Source organism: Perognathus longimembris, chromosome 5 (genome assembly GCF_023159225.1).
Source record: "Perognathus longimembris pacificus isolate PPM17 chromosome 5, ASM2315922v1, whole genome shotgun sequence".
Taxonomy (NCBI): Eukaryota; Metazoa; Chordata; class Mammalia; order Rodentia; family Heteromyidae; genus Perognathus; species Perognathus longimembris.
Window position 1 is genome coordinate 67,066,774 of NC_063165.1, and position 20,409 is coordinate 67,087,182.

At 40.8% G+C, this 20,409-nt stretch overlaps 1 protein-coding gene across 1 annotated transcript in view; it reads right to left on the minus strand.

Annotated features, from left to right (window-relative positions):
* The window catches only part of Usp13 (ubiquitin specific peptidase 13), a 126,051-nt gene that overhangs the window by 35,572 nt on the left and 70,070 nt on the right, over positions 1–20,409 (minus strand). Inside the window, 5 exon segments of the mRNA XM_048347066.1 lie at positions 396–570; positions 4,565–4,718; positions 6,544–6,669; positions 16,259–16,352; positions 16,692–16,763. Coding sequence (XP_048203023.1) covers positions 396–570; positions 4,565–4,718; positions 6,544–6,669; positions 16,259–16,352; positions 16,692–16,763 — 621 coding nt within the window.

Consider the following 20,409-nt stretch of genomic DNA (forward strand, 5'->3'; position numbering starts at 1 on the left):
CATGGACTTTTCTTCCCAGGCTAGCTTCAAACTGTTATCCTCAAATATCAACATCCTAAATAGCTAGGATTATAGGCGTGCGCCAATGGTGCCCAGCACTCAGCAGTCTTTACGCTCACTTGAGATTCCCGAGATTCCTACTTGCCAAGCAAGGGGCACATAATCAATTTCTAATCCTAATCCTAGATGTAGAAATAAAATGATAATAGAGTTTAACTACTGAAGCTTGACATAGCACTTTTATAATTTCTTCATTAATAATAATTTTGGCTATTTAGGAATAGGTATAATCTATAGATATAATTTATGAGTATCTATCCCCCCCCAAAAAAAGAACAATTAGGCACCCTCTCTTAAGGTCCCCCGAGACCCACTACCACACTGCACACACTCACTTTACACCCGCAGACTTGGCTTGGAGGGCACTGCTCCAGAAATCGTCAACATTTTCTGGCTCAGAAAAGGCTTGAAGGCAAGCACTGAATGGTATTTTGGCACGCACCAACTCAGGAAGGGGTCTTCTATTGGCTTCTGCTTCCCTTCTTGTTAATTCGTAGGCAATTAGTTCATCTGAGTAAAAGAGAAAATGAATGACTTTAAATTCCTCTTCTTGAAATGACAAAGAGTCTCTTTGGATAATTTTCCCTAAGGATCTCAGAGATCACACCTTTTTCACAGGCCCTTCACCACCTTAACTGAAGAAACTGAGGCCCAAGATCAAAATCGGCCAACCTTCAACAAAGCTAGACTTAAAACGAATCAATACTACTGTGTTCCCCTACTGATAAGGCCAGAGATGGATAGTCAGTTGAGTCAAGAGATCAAATTTTGCTGATGATCAGATACACAAAATAATTTTAAAAACACCATTAACTTCAAGCTGTGCTAAAATAAAATGACCAAGAGAAAGGAGCAGAAACCCATAAAGAATTACCACAACGACCAGACCCAGGGCCATCTATGATACAAGCAGCACTGTTGAGACAGCTTCTTGTTGATGTTACCAATGCCTGAGATATCAGAGCAACCATGCTGGAAGGCCTCACTGAAAGAAAGATCGCTACTGAAATGATTTAATGCTAGTGGGACAAAAAAAAATCAAAGTTCTATGAACTTCCTACAAGCCAATAGGTCTGCTACTAGAAACTAAATGGAGTAAAAATTTTACAGAGGTATTTCTCAGGAGCCTTTCTGGTCAGTTCTCTTATGTTACTAAATACACACACACACACACACACACACACACGCACACACACACATGTACATACATATATATGCATATATATTTTTATATAAATATATGCATACCTATGTATGTATATATACATATAAAATATATGATATATATACATATGTTTTTAAGCACATTTATTCACTTATATATTTGCCCAAAACACCTCTGAACCACTTTCAAAAATCACACCCAGCTGAGGGCAGGCCTGCAATTCTAGCTACTCAGGAGGCTGAGATCTGAGTATCAGGGTTCAAAGCCAGCTTGCGCAGGGAAGTCCATGAGACTCTTATGTCCAACTAACCACCAAAAAAGCCATAAGTACAGCTGTGGCTCAAATGGTAGAGTGGCCCAAGCCATGAGTTCAAGCCCCCAAACTGGCACGCACACGCACACACACACACACACACACACACACACACACACACACACCTCATTCCATAGGCCACAATCACTTTGTATTTATATCTAAGAGTTAATATTAGGTGTTACACATAAACTTCCAAAGATTAAATTACAAATATTCTCCTTTTTTAAGTTCTTTTATATATGTATGTATATATATATATATATATATTATCAAACTGAATTACAGAGAGGTTACAGAGAGGCACTGGATACATTTCTTGTACTGTTTGTTACCTTGTCCCTCATTCCCCCCTCCCCCCCTCCCCCTTTCCCTTCCCCTCCCCATGAGTTGTTCAGTTCATTTACACCAAACAGTTTTGCAAGTATTACTTTTGTAGTTGTTTGTCTTTTTTTAGCCTGTGTCTCTCGATTTTGGTATTCGCTTCCAATTTCCTAGTTCTAATACCAGTATACCCGGCTTCCAATATACTCAGATAAGATACAGAGAAAGTGTAGGTACAACCACAGGAAGGTGATACAAGAAGATCTCCTTTTTAAAATCATTATAATCCAGGAGCTGGTGGCTTACACCTGTAATCCTAGCTACTCAGGAGGCTGAGAGCTGAGGATCACAATTCAAAGCTAGCCTCAGCAGACAAATCTGTGAGACTCTTTTCTCCAATTTACCAGCAAAAAGCCAGGCATAGAGCTATGGCTCAAGTTGTAAAGCATCAGCCTTGAGTCAAAAAGCCAAACAAAAGCTCAAGAACCTTAATTCAAAGCCCAGTATCAGCAGACACACACACAAGAAGTTATTACCCATAAGTTATAAGTAGTGAGTTAGAGAATATCATGAAACTGCAAAAGTTTTTAATCTAAACAGAGTCACCTTTGTGAACAAACCACAAAAATTAAATAAAGCTTGCAGGACACCTGAAGCCTATGTGTGATAATAAGAATGGTCACAAGAGACTGTCAAAGCTCAGTCTTGCACAAAGGCCACCATAACATTACCAGTACTCATTTCTGTGAAGACACCCATATATCCTTACACCATGTAACCCTTCTTTCTGACCCATGTGGCCAAAGATTGTTTATTCTCTAAACACTTGTGCAATTCTCCTCATTCTCCCCTTAAAATTGTTCCTTTGCCTCAATCTCATTAAATACATATATAGATTCCTACAGCATGTACATTTTTTTCTCTTTGCAATTTCACTCCCAAACTTAGGAATCTTCTGAGAATCTTTCTGTTATTTGGGCTGAGAGCCTGAGAAGAACCAGTAAATCAGTAGCACTGAGGTAGGCAAGAGAACACTACTGGCACTGGTTCCACGAGAACCAAATGACACTTTCCAACCCTTTCTGCAACCTTGCATACAGGCTAAGAGTTTTAAAACTATTAAAAGCTACATGAGGAGCTGGGAATATGGCCTAGTGGCAAGACTGCTTGCCTTGTATACATGAAGCCCTGGGTTCGATTCCCCATCACCACATACATAGAAAATGGCCAGAAGTGGCACTGTGGCTCAAGTGGCAGAGTGCTAGCCTTGAGCAAAAAGCCAGGGACAGTGCTCAGGCCCTGAGTCCAAGGCCTAGGACTGGCAAAAAAATAAGTAAAATAAAATAAATAAAAACTTCATGAGCTTATAGATGAAAATCATGTCAACTTAAAACTACAAGAGTCATCACTTTCCAATTACCATAATGAATTGAGCTCTACAGAAACAAGGAAAAGTGGTCATCAAAGGAGGTATTGATTTTCTTAAATGAACAATTTACAGAGATAAGAAATGTAAGAGTCATTTGTGTGTTTTTCTGCACTAAAGTCATACTGTGCTCTGGTGATAGCCTATGATCATAGCTACTTGGGAAGTTGAGATCTGAGAGTCCTGGTTCAGAACCAGCCCAGGCAGAAAACTCTGAGGGCCCCATGAAAGCAGGAGGCTCTGAGTTCAAGTATCAGTACTACAAAATAAAAATACCAGCCAGGCACCAGTGGCTCACAACTATAATCCTAGCCACTCAGGGGGCTAAGATCTAAGGATCATGGTTGGAAGCTAGCCCAGGCAGGATAGTCTGTGAGACTTTGATTAAAAAAGCCAGGAGTGGGGTTGTAGCTCAAATGGTAGAGCACTATCCTTGAGCAAAAATGTCAGTGACAGCACCCAGGCCATGAGCTCAAGCCCTAGGACTGGCAACAACAACAACAAACAAACAAAAACAGTTATGTATTCTGCCAGGGAAGAACTAAATCAGAATGATAGAAGAAGGAAACCGTCCTTTGAGATCCTGGAAGCTGGTATGAGTGCCATATGTCTGCCTTCTCCTTCCAAAGTCCAGAGACTCTCCTCGTGGTCATGTTCTTCAAAGTGGCCTGCCACAATTTATCTACCATGGAAGCTACCTTAAATACCCAATGCTAAAGTCACACTATATAATGACCTCTGCTTGAATGTCCAGCATACAAATTACTGCTCTGATCATTTCCCTCAGACTTTCTGGAACAATGGATAATTGTGGATATTAAAGAATCCTAAGAGACTGTCAAACCGCAGCTTTGCACAAAGGTACAGTAATATTACATAACATTATATAACATTATACATCTCAATTTATTATGGTAATTGGAAAGTGATAATTCTTATAGTTTTAAGTTTACATGATTTTCATGTAGCTCTTGATAGTTTCAAAACTGTAACCTAGTATACAAGTTTGCAATAAAGGTTAGAGGGTGTGGGTTGTTTCCCTTTAGAACTATAGCCAGGCCCTTTCTCTTGACTACCTCAATTTACCTACAAGATACATTCAATTCACCCACAATTTGCCCACAAACTACATTCATTCCTATCCAACCAGTGGGCCAAATAGAGGCATTAAGATAGGCTCCAACGATGACACCTCCATAAAGCCTCTCAGAAGAGAGCTACATGGGGGCTCGGGAAAAGACCAAAGGAGATTCTGTAGGCCATTACGATCTATTACCCTTGTTGGTTGCTGCCTCCAAGGCCACAGGCAACTGCATCAAGTAGTCCACCCTCTCCGTGTAGCGGACTTTCCGGGTCTGACAGCACTGAATTCGTTCTTCCACCAAAAATCGAAACACATCACTTGGGTTTTCTGAACCAATGCGGTTCCTCTAAACAATGGATTATATCCGGTTAGCAAATTTAGCAATATTAAACCATGAGTTAAAATTAACATAACATCAACTATAACTCTGGTATGAAGATCAAGCTTTGCCAAATATTACCTATAGGTATGAAAGCTCACCAGAGTACCTTAATTAGCAAAACACTGGAATTTATCTGAAAATGGGGAGTTGGTTAAATAAGTTCTAATTCACCTCTGAAGTAACATTAACAGCTATTAAAAGCAAGGAAAAAGCAAGAGGCACTGGAGAGTATGGTTCAAGTGGTAGAGCACTTAACAGGCACAAAGCCCTGAGTTCAAATCCCAATGCCACCAAAAACTCATGAGAGAAGGGCTGACATAGTTTAAATTAGAAGGAAAAGGGGATAAAATAAAAAAGAAAGCAGAAAAAAAGTGCTGGGGCAGAGCACTGGTGGCTCATGCCTACAATCCTGGCTATTCAGGAAGATCTAAGGATCATGGTTTAAAGCCAGGCTGGGCAACAAAATCCATGAGATTCATCTCCGATTAAGCACCAGAAATCCAGAAGTACAGCTATAGTTCAAATGGTAGAATACTAGCCTTGAGCAAAACAAAAATCTCAAGAGCAGTTTCCAGGCTCTGAATTCAAGCTCTAGGGTCAGAAAGAAAAGAAGAAAAAAAGCATTGTCCAGGAAAAATATAAATGTATTCATGAAAACTATATCCAAATCAAAAAGAAATATTGTTATATTAAAATATGTGATGTGTAAGCTGGGTGTCAGTGGCTCATGCTGTAATCATTGCTACCCAGGAGGCTAAAATCTGATGATCCAAGTTCTAACCCAACCCCAGCAGGCAACTCTTATCTTCAGTTAACCAGCAAAAGGCTGGAAATGGGAAGTAGGACTCGAATGGTATAGTGCCAGGCTTGAACAAAAAGTCCAAGCAAAAGCACAAGATCTTAAGTTTACATTTTTTTAAGTAGGATATGTAACCACATGTTCACATCAAGTTACAGGAAAATACTGCTTACAAAGCATAGGTAGAGAATTTATACGAGACACCTGGGAAATGACTTGAGAATCTGATGTCAAAATGTTAATACCAGGAGTTACTACTACGGCAGGGTGGGTGGGTGGGGGGTGTAATTTTCTCCTGTCAGTTTTCTTCTACATTTCCACAACACTTATAATTAGAAAAAAAAATAAAGGTTGTGTTTTTTTCTTGGGGGGTGGGGGGTCATGGGGCTTGAACTCAGAGCCTGGGCACTATCCCTGCGCTCTTTTGCTCAAGGCAAGCACTCTACCACTTGAGTGAAATGCCACTTCCAGTTTTCTGATGGTTTATTGGAGATAAGAGTCTCTCAGACATTTCTTGCCTGCACTGGCTGCTGGCTTCAAGCTATGATCTTCAGATCTTAGCCTCTTGAGTAGCTAGGATTGCAGGCGTGCACCACCAGCCCTGGCTTAAGGACTTTTTTAAAAAAGAGATTGGAGGCAAACTTTATTCAGGAATTCTCAGCGGCTTTTTAAAAATTACAGCATTTAATAGGACTCTACTGTAAGCAAAATCTTATCACCACATTGAGGTTACTATGAGTGACTCTTAGGGAGTCAAAAAGTCCTACAACAAACACCAAGAGCCACACAAAAAGAACCATCCATATCTGGAACCCAGAGCCTGAGGGGTGGCCACTTCCAGTGAGCCAAGAATAGAAATCCACCAAGAGGTCCAATGAAAAACTGAAGTGAAAAGGGAAAGGGGGTGGGGGGATGGGGTCAAGCTACAATGGACAGTGCCAATGAACTGACACATTTCTTTCTGGCCCTCTGAACCTTTTGAAGACTTACTTCTACAAGATTCACCAAGTGTAAGAAAAACTCCTGAGCATCTTGCTGTCTGTTGGAAGAAAATTCTGGGTGGCTCTTGCTGACAAAGGCCTTGAACATACGCGGAGAGATCCCATTCTGCTGAGGCTGAAATACAAAGACAAAAGCTGACTTACATTTTCATACACACTGATAATCGTAAATGGTGAGTACAAGACTTACTCATATCTCCAATTCACAGATGAAAACAACAAAGCCAAAAAAGGCAAATAGCATTAACAGCCAGGTCTCAATGGATTCACAATGTTCACATACCAGGCCCTGCTCAATATGCCTTACATGACAGCAGGATAGGACTCTTCCTATGAACAAAGACAAAGCATGGTGCTGAACATCCGTGGCTCATGCCTGCTAGTTGTAGCTATTGAGGAGGCTTAGATCTGAGGAGCTAGGTTTAAAGCCAACCCAGGTAGAAGAGTCTGTGAGACTCTTATCTCCAAGTAACCAACAAAAAATTGGAAGTGGAACTGTGGCTCAAGTGGGTTGAGAGAAAAAGCTAAGCAAGAGCACAAGGCCCTAAGTTCAAGCCTCAGAACTGGCTCATAGACACACACACACACACACACACACACACACACACACACACACACACACACCTAAAAATGGTGGATGACAATAAACTTCCATTAGCTAAACAGACAAGAGGCCCATCCTCACAGAATCTGCTAAACAGTGTTCAAACTGGGTTACCACAGCCATTTCAAAGTACAGTAGAGCTGAGTTAGGGAGGAAGGAGCAGAGCCCTTAGCAACATCTCCCCTCCATGCTCCTGGGAGGACAAGAGAGACTCTCTCAAAAATGGTGCACTCACAGAGACTACCAATGCTAGTGTTTCTTCATTGCTGTGTCCTAAGACTCCTGAGCTTGGGAAGAAGGAGACACATTAGAGTGGTGTGAGCTACACATTTAAAAAAAATTATTATCTTTAAGTAGTTGTACAAAGGAGTTGCCATTCAACAAAGTAGTATATGAATGCAATGAATCTTGATCAACTCTTTCAGCATTCTCTCCCATTCTCCCTCCCAACTCTGCTCCTTTCCTCAATTTTTTTATTTTTGTAGGATATGCACTGCAATGTCCAGAATAGCAAAGGAAATCTAAGACACCTACTAAAGATATCACCTTTGCTGATAGATGTAGGCATGGTTAGAGCTTTATTCTGAATGCCCCCCCCTCCATGTTAAGCCACCTAACAGTGCCAATACCTGCTACCTCATTAATACAGTGACCCTAGGAAGTACATGCCACATTTGTCATTTAGGAGAACAAACTGGCAGAGAAGTGCTATTTAGATCTTCCAAATTAAAGTGGTCCTGATGAGCACATTGCCACCCAGCTAACAAGGCACAAACCCATGCACTCCAGCAGCAGCTTGGACTCTGGTCTGGGCTACTGACAGCAAAAGCAAAAATGTAGCCATATATCACCTGCTAGATCTCAGGCAGCTCATCAACAGGCCAAACTGTGACTCCTGTCCTCTCTGCATAGCCATCACTGTAGGTGTTTTGATAACACTTACATTTGCTTGGCTTCTAAGCCACATCCTCCTCCGGATGTCCAGAGAACCTGCCATCTGGGCCATCACTTAGCTCATAGCACTGTCTTCTACTTCCTCAAACTTTTGGCTGGCATCTGGCCCACACACCTGCAGTGTACCTGCCTGCAGTGCTTAGCAGATAAAGACGGTGTCTCTCCTTGGCTCTTCTTTCTCATGGAAATCCAAGTTAGTGCCTATGGTCTAGAGTCCATGACAAGTTTGAAGAATTACCATCCAATGTGATAGGGGCTTAGAACATCCTAAACGCAGCTCCACATAACCTCTTCAACACACATGTTCTAAGCAACTGCTTCTAGCTGAAGTCTGGTGAATATCCCTGACTTGCAGAAAGTCTGTCTGGCCTACTTGTCTATTACAGAGTGTGTGCTTCACGCAGAGCCCCTTGGGGAATTTTGCCTTCAAGAATGTACATATCTATAATTAATGCTAAAGAATACTAAAGAGGTCCTCAAATAGTGCTAATGGCCCTTAGTTTCCCTAAGTAGATGTCTGAGGACTCACAACCTGTACATAAACAACCAACTTATACACATATAAATAGTTTCACTTTGCTTCAGTGCTAAGAAGCTGATTTACTCTTGACCTAATTAATTCTATCACCTGGAAACTAGGCTGGTATATATCTTTACAGTACAAAGAAGCAGGTAATAACAGTGCCCTTTCTTTGAAAAATGGCTAACATTTACACATTCATTCCACATACTACTTTAAAATGTCAGGCACTATTCCACATGCTTGCATAAACTGTTATTGGGTATCAAGGATATTTCCTCATACACTTTATATGTGTTATTTTGTTTAATTAACCCAACCCCATGAGGTGACGATGATCATTATTTTTATCTTACTTGACAGAAGAAGAAACTGAGGCACAGAGGTCCAGGGTCAAACAGCTGGAAAAGTCTACTCCCTTCTGGAGTAGTGCAGTGCTGTTTGAGAACACATGTGCGCAGCACTCATCAAAAGTCCATGTTGCCAAAAGAGAAGACAGTGAGTCTAGGACTTGGGGTAAGGCTTCGACCCCAAACATGAACCAACATTGCAGCCCACGCCAGCAATTACTGCTCGACCCAGACTCAACAGTCTCTGCAAACTGGGAATGAATCTTTTCACAAGTGTGTACTTTGTGCTTTAGCATTCATGTATTCATCTATGCACAGCTTGATGCTGCAGGTGTCATTTTTTACAAGTTGTGGTTTCATATCAGCTTATCTAACAGTCTCTAAAACAGAGGATGGAAAACAGCTGCTTGAAGACGGAGCATCATGGCTCCTACCTCGAATCCTACCTACCAATGTGGCAGAGATCAAGAAGATCATGCTTTGAAGCCAACTTGGGCAAAAAATGTTGGCAAGTCCCTATCAACAAATAACCCAAGCATTGTGCTAAATGCCTGATCCCAAACATGCAGAAAGCCATAGTTTGGAGGATAGCAGGCCTAGATTACCTAGGCAAAAGCTAAAGACCCTACATGAAAAATAACTAAAGAGCAAAAAAGATCAGTAAACACCGCTCAAGTGGTAGAGTACCTTCCTGGCAACAAGTCAGCTGAACTGATAATGTGACTGCTCTTCTGTGCCACCACTTTGTCACAAAACCAGGAGGATAAATTTTAATAAAGGTAATGAGGATGGACACAAGAAAGTCCAGGAATATGGTCTAGGCTCATTTGTCCCCTCCCCAAACCTCTTTCTGTGTGAATTTCTTTGTTTTCCCTTGTCTTCCTTAATACTTCATGTAGCAATCAAATAATTGCTTGAGAACCACTGTTCACTTAGAAGATACTTAGAAAAGCTTCCTAACCGAGGTGTTATTTCTTCCTCTATGCTAGCTCCTGGGCTACACAGCTGGATTTACGTATTGTTGTTTAAACTCAGCTATGCCATGCTTAATGCCTTGATCATCAGCAGGCCCGGTCTGTGTACACCTGATCACACTATCTCTCATTTCAGAGGTGAGGACTTGCAGTGTGCCAGTGACTTATATCTTTAGTCCTAGTTATTCAAGAGGCCGAGACATGAGGATCTCAGTTAAATGCCAGTGCAGGCCAAGCCTTGAGATTCTTGTCTCTAACTACCTAGCAAAAAGCCAAGAGTAGAGGCATGGCTCAAGTGGTAGAGAACCAGCCTTGAGTGAAAAATCCCACCAAGAGTGGGAAGACCTGAGTTCATACTAGCATGCACACATGCACACACACACACATGCAATAGGTCTTATATTTCTCAAACTCAGCCATTGCTGTGATCAATTCACATTAATCAGGCCTCAAGATCTAACACATAAGAAACACAAGTTAAGCAATACCTCAAGTAAACATCCTTTATTTAGAACAATCTTAGGACAATGATCCACCTTGTCCAACAAATCAAGAGCTTACAAAAAGGAAAGCATGGGGACTCAGAAAAGTCATATTTATCACTATAGGAAAATGTTATCCTTAAATAGTTGCACAAAAGAATTTCAGTTCAATGTGTCAATTTGTAACTACAATGCATCTTGATATCACACCTTTCCATTCTCCCCAACTCTCCTAACACCACTTATATCCCCTAAATGTTCCTAGTTATATTTTCAAATATGTACATTAACTATTATGACATTTGCCCACAGCAATGCTTGTTGTTATTTGTTATTGTTATTATAAAAGTGATATACAGTTTACATAAGTCACATAAAGAATACAGTTCTTTTTGGACAATGTCACCCCTTCCCTTACTCTCTCCCAGTTTTTCCCTCCCATTCCTACCTACAAGTTATATAGTTCAACACAGTGTCCAGTGAGTACCATTACTGAATTTGTTCACCCTTTGTCCCTCCATTTCTGTGCCTCCCCTTATACTCCCAAAGACAAATAAAAGAACAAATAGAATAAAGAGAAAACAAACAAAAAACCCTCTTGATTTCATTTTCTGGAGTTCATTTTGACAAATACTATTTTTGTATCATCAGATGCACATAGGCATTGGCCCTTTCTGTTCCTCTCCTAAGAGTATCTTCCTTTAAGTATGGTTGTTTTAAAATTAAACAACTTCCAGCATAATACTTAATGTTAAATGAAAAAAGAAGATACTATAGTTACAAATGCACATGAAGTATTCACAGGTGAGAAGGATGTCACTTGAATTTTGTGTTACCATAGGAAAGGGAAAGGAAGAAGGAGGAAAAGAGGGGGAGTGAAGAGTTTGGTTTAGGGAGACTGATGGAACAAAACTGCAGAATGACCTAGCCAGCAGTTAATGAGTTACTGAAGCTGCTCTGAAGATGCTGACGATTCATTACATGTTGCTCTCTACTTTTACAAAAAAGTAAAACAATTATTCTTTTCCTTAAAAACAAAAGCCAGGCTCTTCACAAAACAGTCCCTTGTAAACAAAAGTGAAAACCAAAGAACTGAGCAAAATAATACATTTTCTTCTCCAAAGTGGTGCTGCGGCTCAAGTGGTAGAGTACACAACTTGAGCTGAAGAGCTCAGGGACAATACCTAGGCCCAGAGTTCAATATATATATATTTCCTTCTCAAGAGTGGGTCAGTGCCATCATTTGACCATCCAACCAAGATGAAAGAGGCCAACTCTCATCTTGGCCATCTCATGAAAGAGGCCATCTCTCATTTCACCTCTCATGTCAGTAAGCTGGTCTTCAAACCCCAGAAGGCATGGCTGGTATAACCACTAACTTTGCAAAAGGTGGGCCCAATAAGCAACCACCTAGAGAAGCTGTCATATCATAAGACATTCTACTACTTACTTTGTCCATCAGCATGTGCAAAACAGATCAGCTAAAATTAGAAAGAAGACTATGCATTCACAATCTCTCCCAAATGCTTACACAGGGTTTTCTGTTTAACACAGTGCAACAGGCAGCTAGCCAGACACTGTACACTAATATCTCATATTCCCCAGAGGCTTGTGCTTTAATTAATAAGTAAGCAGTGAGAGGGAAGCTGTTAGCACATTAGAGAAACACTGCATTGATATGTGTAAGATAGCAGGAATAAAAAGAGACATATCCAAGTCTGCAACTAAAACACAGGGGTGTGGAGTCTATGAACTTAAGTCTTCTCATTTAAAGACTAAAAATCAAGCCAAAGCCCAGCTCTCCCAAGCTCACAGTTCCAAAAGAAAGTCATAAATTTTACATTTGCCCAACTTAGGAAAATACAAACTAATGAAAACAAAGTTATTGTGTTAAGGGCTAAAATTCTATCTCCTGGAAGTACAACACACTGGTTATTTCACTTTGACAAAGCTGGCCCGCAACTATATATCCAAGATTACTTCAGTGGGAAATCAGATAAACTACTCCTTAAAAAGCACTAGCTGGTACTGGTGGTTTATGCATGCAATCCTAGCTATTCAAGAGACTGAGATTTGAGGACTGAGGTTCAAAGACAGCCTCATCACAAAGGTCTGTGGGATTCTTTTCTCCAATTAACCACCAGAAATCAAGAAGTAGAAGTACTGCTCCATGGTACAGTTAGAGACTTGAGAGAAAAAGTTAAGGGACAGCCCAGACCCTGTGTTCAGAACAAAAACTTCAAATTATCTTTTTAAAAAGAACAAAATGATAAGAGTATCCAACTTTAAAATGTTTGCAACTTTGAGGGGAAGGGAGTTGGGGCGGGGAAGGAAAGTGGGAGAAAACGAGGGGGGGGATAACACTGTTGAAAAAGAAATATACTTGTTACCTTACTTATGTAACTGTAACCCCTCTGTACATCACCTTTACAATAAAAAACAAAGTATAAAAGGGAAAAATTTAATTTCTTTAAGTTTGAAATCACTTCCTTAATATACATAACTATGGTGTGTGAGTGTATGTGTGTGTGAATGTGTGTGTGTGTGTGTGTGTGTGTGTGTGTGTGTGTGTATGTACAGGGACAGTGCTCAAGCCTTGAGTTCAATCCCCAGTACTGTCACAAAAATAAATATGTAAATCAATAAATGGGTGGACAAACAGACAGACAAACAAATAGATAGATAAAGATAGAGCAAGAAGACAATTGTCTGAAAACCAAGAATAGGGCTCAGCAGATACAAATCTGCCACTGCCCTGATCTTGGACTTTTCAGTTTCCAAAAGTGTGAGAAATAAATGGTTGTTGGCTAAAAAAATAAAATATTTGTTGACTAAGAAAAAAAGAAAAAAGAAGTTGATCCAACAGGGCCAGAATGTAGCTCAGTGGTAGTGTGACTGCTTCAGCATGAGTTTGATTTTCTAAAATATATAAATGAATAAATAAAACAATTAGACAAATTTAAGTAGAAATAGTGCCCAAAACATTGGAAATTTTTATAGAAGAAAATGCTTAAGTAAACATTTATTTAAAATTTAATTTTTTTATGAAGATCAGAGAAATATTTATTACTGACACTGGCATCCCTTAGCAAGAAAGCACTTCAGATACAGATATGAGGTTCTGACTTAAACAGGGAAAGAGTTAGGACAGAGGAGTGAGAAATAATCATTAAACATCTGGCCTTGTGTTCCACAGTTCTGGTTCTGAGAAACTGTTATTACTATCATCATTTGATCCATATAAATAAGTCATTGTGATCTATCCTTCACAAGCTCTACTGTTCTGCTTTGGGGGGGGGTTAAAATTTAATTTTGATAGACATGGTGGCACATATCTATAATCCCAGTTACTCAGGTGATAGAAGCAGGAGAATCATGAGTTCAAAGTCAAGCTGAGAATAGGTATCCTATCCCAAAGACAGACAGATAGACAGACAGACAGACAGACAGACACACACACACACACACACACACACACACACACATCAATAGGAAAGGGCTTGGAGCATTACTCAAATGGCAAAGTACTTGCTTAGCAAACTTGAAACCTTGGGTTCAATCCCCCACTTACAGTAATAAACCAAAATCTCTCGATAGCACCTACCAGATCAATTTAATATGAGGCTATATATGCTCCAGAAATAATCTAAGGCATAAAACAGAGGACAGAAAGCCACATTTGGGGCTACCTAGTGATTTGCAAAGTTAAAATAATCTCTTTACAAATAGAGAGAGGAAAGGTGAGAAAATATGGTTATTATATTCAATGTACACTATATAAAACTGGACTATGTAACTTGAGGGCAGAGATAGAATGGAGAAATGAGGGAGAAAAATGGAAAGGACAACAATGATCAAAATGCATTGTACTCATAACTTGACTTCTGGAATTGAGATCCCTTTGCCAAACTACTTAATAAAAATAAATAAATATTTTTTAAACTCTTCCTTGTTCACTCAGCCACTACCACCACACTCTGAGGCGCTGGCCTGAAATCCACCCCGAGTAATTGCTAGGAAACAGGAGAGAGTAGTGATCAAAAGCACAGATACAGGAGCCAATCTTTCCAGCGCAGCCACCAGCTCTGCCATTCAGTGGATACCTTTGGGCAAGAATTGTCTGCGTCTATTGACCTACAGGAAGAGCTAGCCCTTGGCAGGTATAATGCAATATGAGTTATGAGTATCTTAGGTGTGTTTGGGGGAGGAGGAGGGCTGTGAAAGGGTATTTTTGCCCAATGGCTGTGGACCGGCACCATAATCTGTCCCTTTCTTAGCTGTAGTGCCTCTTCTTTCTTCCTTAGGGCATTTTGTGCACTTCTATAAGTCACAAACTTATAGATGATCCCTAGGTCAGGACCACCTGACGCCTGAGAGATGGAAAATTCTCATAAACTAGTTCCTTTGAAACCAATTTCCAGTGACTGGGCTGGGAATGTGGCTTAGTGGTAGAGTGCTTGCCTAGCATGCATGAAGCCCTGGGTTCAATTCCTCAGTACCTCATAAACAGAAAAAGCCAGAAGTGGCGCTGTAGCTCAAAGTGGTAGAGCTCTAGCCTTGAGAGAAAAAAAGAAGAAGAAGTAGCCAGGGATAGTGCTCAGGCCCTGAGTTCAAGCCCCATGACTGGCAAAAAAAAAAAAAAAATCCATTGACGATCCTGACACCGGTCAAGGGGAGTAAAGGTTTCTGCTAGGGATTATTTGCTTGAGTAACAGCTTAAAACAGTCACCCTTCCCCCAAGACCACAAAGGAAACCCAAGAGTCAATTCAAGCTGTGTTTCCAATGTCTCAGGAACCTTACCACAGGTGTGTGGATCATTTCCCACAGAGCTGAATGGGCCTCCCTCCTTCTCCATCACTGTTAGAGTGCCCCCAGTTCACTGGCTCCTTCTGGATTTTCTTCTAAACCACTAGATGCTGGTCCCTTACAGCTGGAATGGGTTTTATAAATCATCTAGACTAAAGGTCACAGAGTGCCAGCCAGATCATGAGTCACAAAGACTCTAGAGCCAGCTGGGGACTCTGGGTCCCATATAAAGGGAGAGCTGAGACTACTATCACTTCCGAGTAGTGAAGAGGAGCTGGAAATTCAGATATTAAGATTGAACCAATCAAAACACATCTGCAGGGGACTGGGAATGTGGCTTAGTGCTTGCCTACCATGCTTGAAGCCCTGGGTTCAATTCCTCAGTACATACACAGAAAAAGGCAGAAGTGGCACTGTGGCTCAAGAGGTAGAGTGCCAGTCTTGAGCAAAAAAAAAAAAAAAAATCTGCAGGCCAGATATGGCCAGGGTGCTGCCACTTACACATCTCAACTTGACTCAGCAGTGGTTCCCAGCTGTCAGCCTCAGCCCCGTAGAGATCTGCAGAACTGCTGTCCAGGGGGAAAGAGACAGGGCACTGGGCAGGCTAATAGAATGGATAATGTGCTGTGTTCACAGAAGATCTATTTTTTCACCAGTGTAAAAGACACCATAATAGTGACAAAAGCAAACTTTACTTCCATATACAACTAAGCTGATGGCTTTGTATTTTATCGCTTTCTTGAGTGAGGAAATTCCAAAAGCGCAACAATCATGAAATGTATCTAGATTTTATTTTCATTAGATTGTAAGCTCCTCCCACTCTCCTGGAAAGAGTCACTTAACCAACTTGACCCATTCTATTCCTTGTTACAGTTTTGATGCGCCCATAGACAGGCACTGCACATTGAAAGCCTAAATATACATTTGCCATTTGCACAGGGACAGGAAACACAGCTTGTTGTTAGCAAACATCTCCTACCTTGTATCAATGTCCTGGGCACAGAGACACGTACCTTGTGCTCCTCCTTCATCACCTGCTCAATGAGGTCAGATTTCACTGGAGGTTTTGAATACTGGCCTGAAAGAAGGCCATGTCCTAGCTTAGTCCTGGCAAAGAGGGAGACAGAAAATTAAGGGGTCATTGTTGTCTTCCACAGAACATTTAAAATGATCTTCTAGTTCCAGTGTGTACAACTTCTCTGAGGCAGCATATCTTATCTTGATTACTCACAAATAACTTTTAATTTGACTTTGATCGATTCTGATTCCATTTTCAATTTTCCTTGGTACTTTATAAAGTTATAAATTTCTTTCTTTTTAAAAAGGTAACACATGCTCATTTTAGAACACTTTAAAAATACAAAAAATAAGGAAGAAAAAAGAATTGACTTTAATTCTGAAAACAGGTAATAGCCACTATCCAATATGATATAATCTGGTACTTACATTTGTGTGTTGAAATCCTGTGTTGGATCTAAAGGTGAGTAGTCAAATATTCTTGGAAGGTTTCCTACATACCTAGTAGACAGAGAAGCGACAGTCAAAACAAATCCAGAGAACAGAACTGAAAAAGTCCTTCTGGCCTTTTATTAGATTAAATCACCCAAATGAGAGTTTTCCCTAAACAGTCAAATCACCAGAATAAGAATTTTCTCTAAGCTCCTCGTTCAACAGCCAAGTCTCATAAGCCTTCCTGAAGTGATGTAGCTTCTAGCACTCAACCCAGATGTCTTGCTCTCTCTCTCTTTTTTCTCTCTCTCTCTTGCTCATTCACCCTCACTCTCTCACTCTTGTGCTGGTAGTGGGGCTTGAACCAGGGCCCTGGATATTGTTCTCTGAGTTTTTTACTCAAAGTAACACTTGAGCCAAAGCTCCACTTCCAACTTTTGGGTGGTTAATTGAAGATAAAAGTCTAATGGACTTTCCTGCCCAAGCTCACTCTCAATCATAATACTAAGATCTCAGATTTGTTCAAAAGTCACTCTAGTGACTCTAGTATGTTGCCAGAGTCAAGAATCACAATTACTGCCTCAAAACCAAAGGGTAAGATGATAACTCTCCTTTCATCAAAACTCTGGCTCTTTTGAGTTTGCTACTTGGCCTGTTCCCACCCTGGGCTTCTTCCTTAGGAATTCTACTTTGAGTTAGAGACTCCTGTTCAGATAGTGAACACCCTCCATCCTTAGTATCTGACCGTGATAACCTGCCTTCAGCAATAGCCCTATCAAGACAGGTTAGCCAGGGCACCAGGTCCTTGATCTTTTCACTTAACAATGTTCCCTCACTGGCCCTCACCTGATTCCTTGGTTATAAATCCCCACTTTTCCTAGCTGGAGTCACTGTGAGACCTCATTGTACCTCTCACCACAACTCCCAGTGGATAAAGTCTGTCTTAACATCTTAACAAGTGATTGGATTGCTTTTTACTTTAAGAATTGTTCCAATAGCCTCCACATGAATGAAAATGGTAGCAGGGACAGCTACTAGATTGTGGGCTTCATATATTAGCTAGCTGAATCTTCATTATAACCACATGAGGTAGGCACTATCACCATTCTCTCATGTGTTAACTGGACACATCTTCATTAGGTGGCATGCAAGCCAAAGGTGTACTGTGAAACACTTTGCTGGCTGTACCTGCCTGGCCACTTTCCCTTTAGCAGTCCGAAATCTCTCCTTGGGCCTGGTTCCTCCTGACTCCTGACAGAGCAGTGTTAACTCTAACACTGACTCATCTCTAATCAACCCACAATCATTCCTCCTGACAGAGCAGCACTAACTCTAACACTGACTCATCTCTAATCAACACACAATCATGTCCTCAATTCATTTCTTATTTCATACTCTCTTGGTTGTTGCTGTTGTTTTGTTGTGCTTTGTTTGGAGGATGCTTTCATTATATGGTCCAGGCTGGACTAGAACTCGAGATCCCCTTGTCTCATCTCAACTAGATTAGTGGTATGCTTGCCATAGCCAGTAATCACACCCCAGTCTGCGTTGCTTTCTGCCTCAGGCTCTGACAATCTGAACCTCAGTGCTCTAAAAATAATCCAGAAACAAGTGTCTTTCTCTGGCCCTCATGCACCCTACTCTTCCCACTTTCCTGCCCTCACTAGTTCCTCCCACTGTAGTGTAAAAGAAATAGTGATGATAAAATACCTACAAAAAACAGACTCCTCCAAGCCTTTCAGAAAAAAAGAAAAAGAAAAAAAAAGATTTGGAACAGGAGTCATATATAATGATTCCCCAAAGAGTAATAATAGGAGGAGGACACATGGGTAAGAATTTATAAGAATAGTATGATGATGCCCAATGTATGTGTTTAAAATCATTTCCCATGCCAGAGCTTCAAATATGTTCTTCATTCTGCTCAAAACCCTCTGTCCATATCCTGTCCACACATGTGTCTGGGGGTGCATCTCCTCTTCAATGGGCCTTCTCTAGATACCTCTTTTGTTTTTTCTCGATGGTCTGTCACTAAGTTATATTATTTTTGTGTGTTCCTGGGACAAAGGAGTGCCATATTCTCATGTGCAATCTGGACCCCCAAACACCCTCAGCACGCTGCTGATGAGAACACAACTCATTCTTTATTAGCTGATGAAAAAATAAAAATAAAAACTGGACGTTAAAAACTGACCATATATTTTCAAAGCCAGATAACAAGCAACATGAAGAGGTTAAATATATAAGAGAAGGTAGGAAAGATTATCTGACATACTCTGACTAACCATTATTGTTAAAGACATTAGGATTTCAACTCCATGTGGATGAAAAAGTACCCCAGACTATTCCTAGTATGCTGACTGCCCCTCAGTCTGTCCTGGCAGGTGTCTCCTCTTCCATACTTGAACCAGCATGGAGATATACCCATTCTGGGACACACCAGAGATAACGGTCTAAACTTAGGCACTGTCTGCCCATGAGTGCACCATGAGTGGGCTGTGTGGCTCTGTCCTCAGCACAACCCAAGAAGAGGGTCACAGTGTGCTTCTGTGACATCCAGCTTAGGGAACGGAAGGCAGCCTTGTACATACACGGTCAGAAAGTACCCTCAATGGTGACTCCAACTCAGACGATACCTTTTAAAACATAGCATACAGCTGGGTGCCAGTGGCTCACACCTGTAATCTCAGCTACTCAGAAGGCTGAGATCTGAGGACAGTAGTTCCAAGCCAACCCTGGTAGGAAAGTCCATGAGACTTACCTCCAACTAACCACCAAAAAGCTGGAAGTGGATCTGTGGCTCAAGTGGTAGAGTGCTATCCTTGAGGAAAAATCTCATGGATAGCACCTAGGCCCTGAGTTCAAGCCCTAGGAATGGCACACACATAAAAAACAAACAAAAATAAAAGTATACAAACAAGTTATTAGAAAAAATAAGATGTCACTTGTAAAACACATCAATGTCAAGTTACTATGAAGTTTCTAAGATGTGACTCTAGGTTACCCTAGGCTACTTTGTTGCACACCCAGATTCATCACTCCACAAATCCCTACTCATCTGTGAACTATATTCTGTGTATCAAAATGTAGACATGAAATTCCCTAAAAATCTCTCCTCCTTTGAGGAAAGACACTGGCACAAATCACTGAGACTTTCTGGCCGATCTATAAGTGGGATCTGGCAAATGTGCTGCGAAGATGAATAATATATGTGTTCTTTTTTATTCTCTCCCTTGTCTTTCTTCCTTTCTTTCTTACACTTTTTTTCCCTTCCTTCCTTTCCCCTTTCCTTCTTTCCTTCCTTTCAGTTCTGGGACTTGAATTTAGGGTAATTTGTCCTTTACCTTTTTCACTCAAGGCTGTTCCTCTTTCACTTGAGCCACAGCTCCACTTCTAGTTTTTTGCTGCTTAAATGAAGATAACAGTCTCAGGTTTTTCCGTCCAACATGGCTTCAAACCTCAATCCTCAGATCTCAGCCTCCTGAGTAATTAGGATTATAGGTATGAGCCACCAGCACCTAACTGGTTAATGTATTCTTGGTACAAAGGGTGGGGGTTGCAAAGCAGGAATCATAATTCATACAGAAAATCCACAGAGGGTGTCATTCAGTGTTCAAAGCTCTCCTAATCTCACCTGATCCCCTAAGGCTTGGTGGGTGCTCTCACTAAGCCTCAGGTTTAGAAGTCCCATCACCAAGGACAAAAGGATGGCAAAACA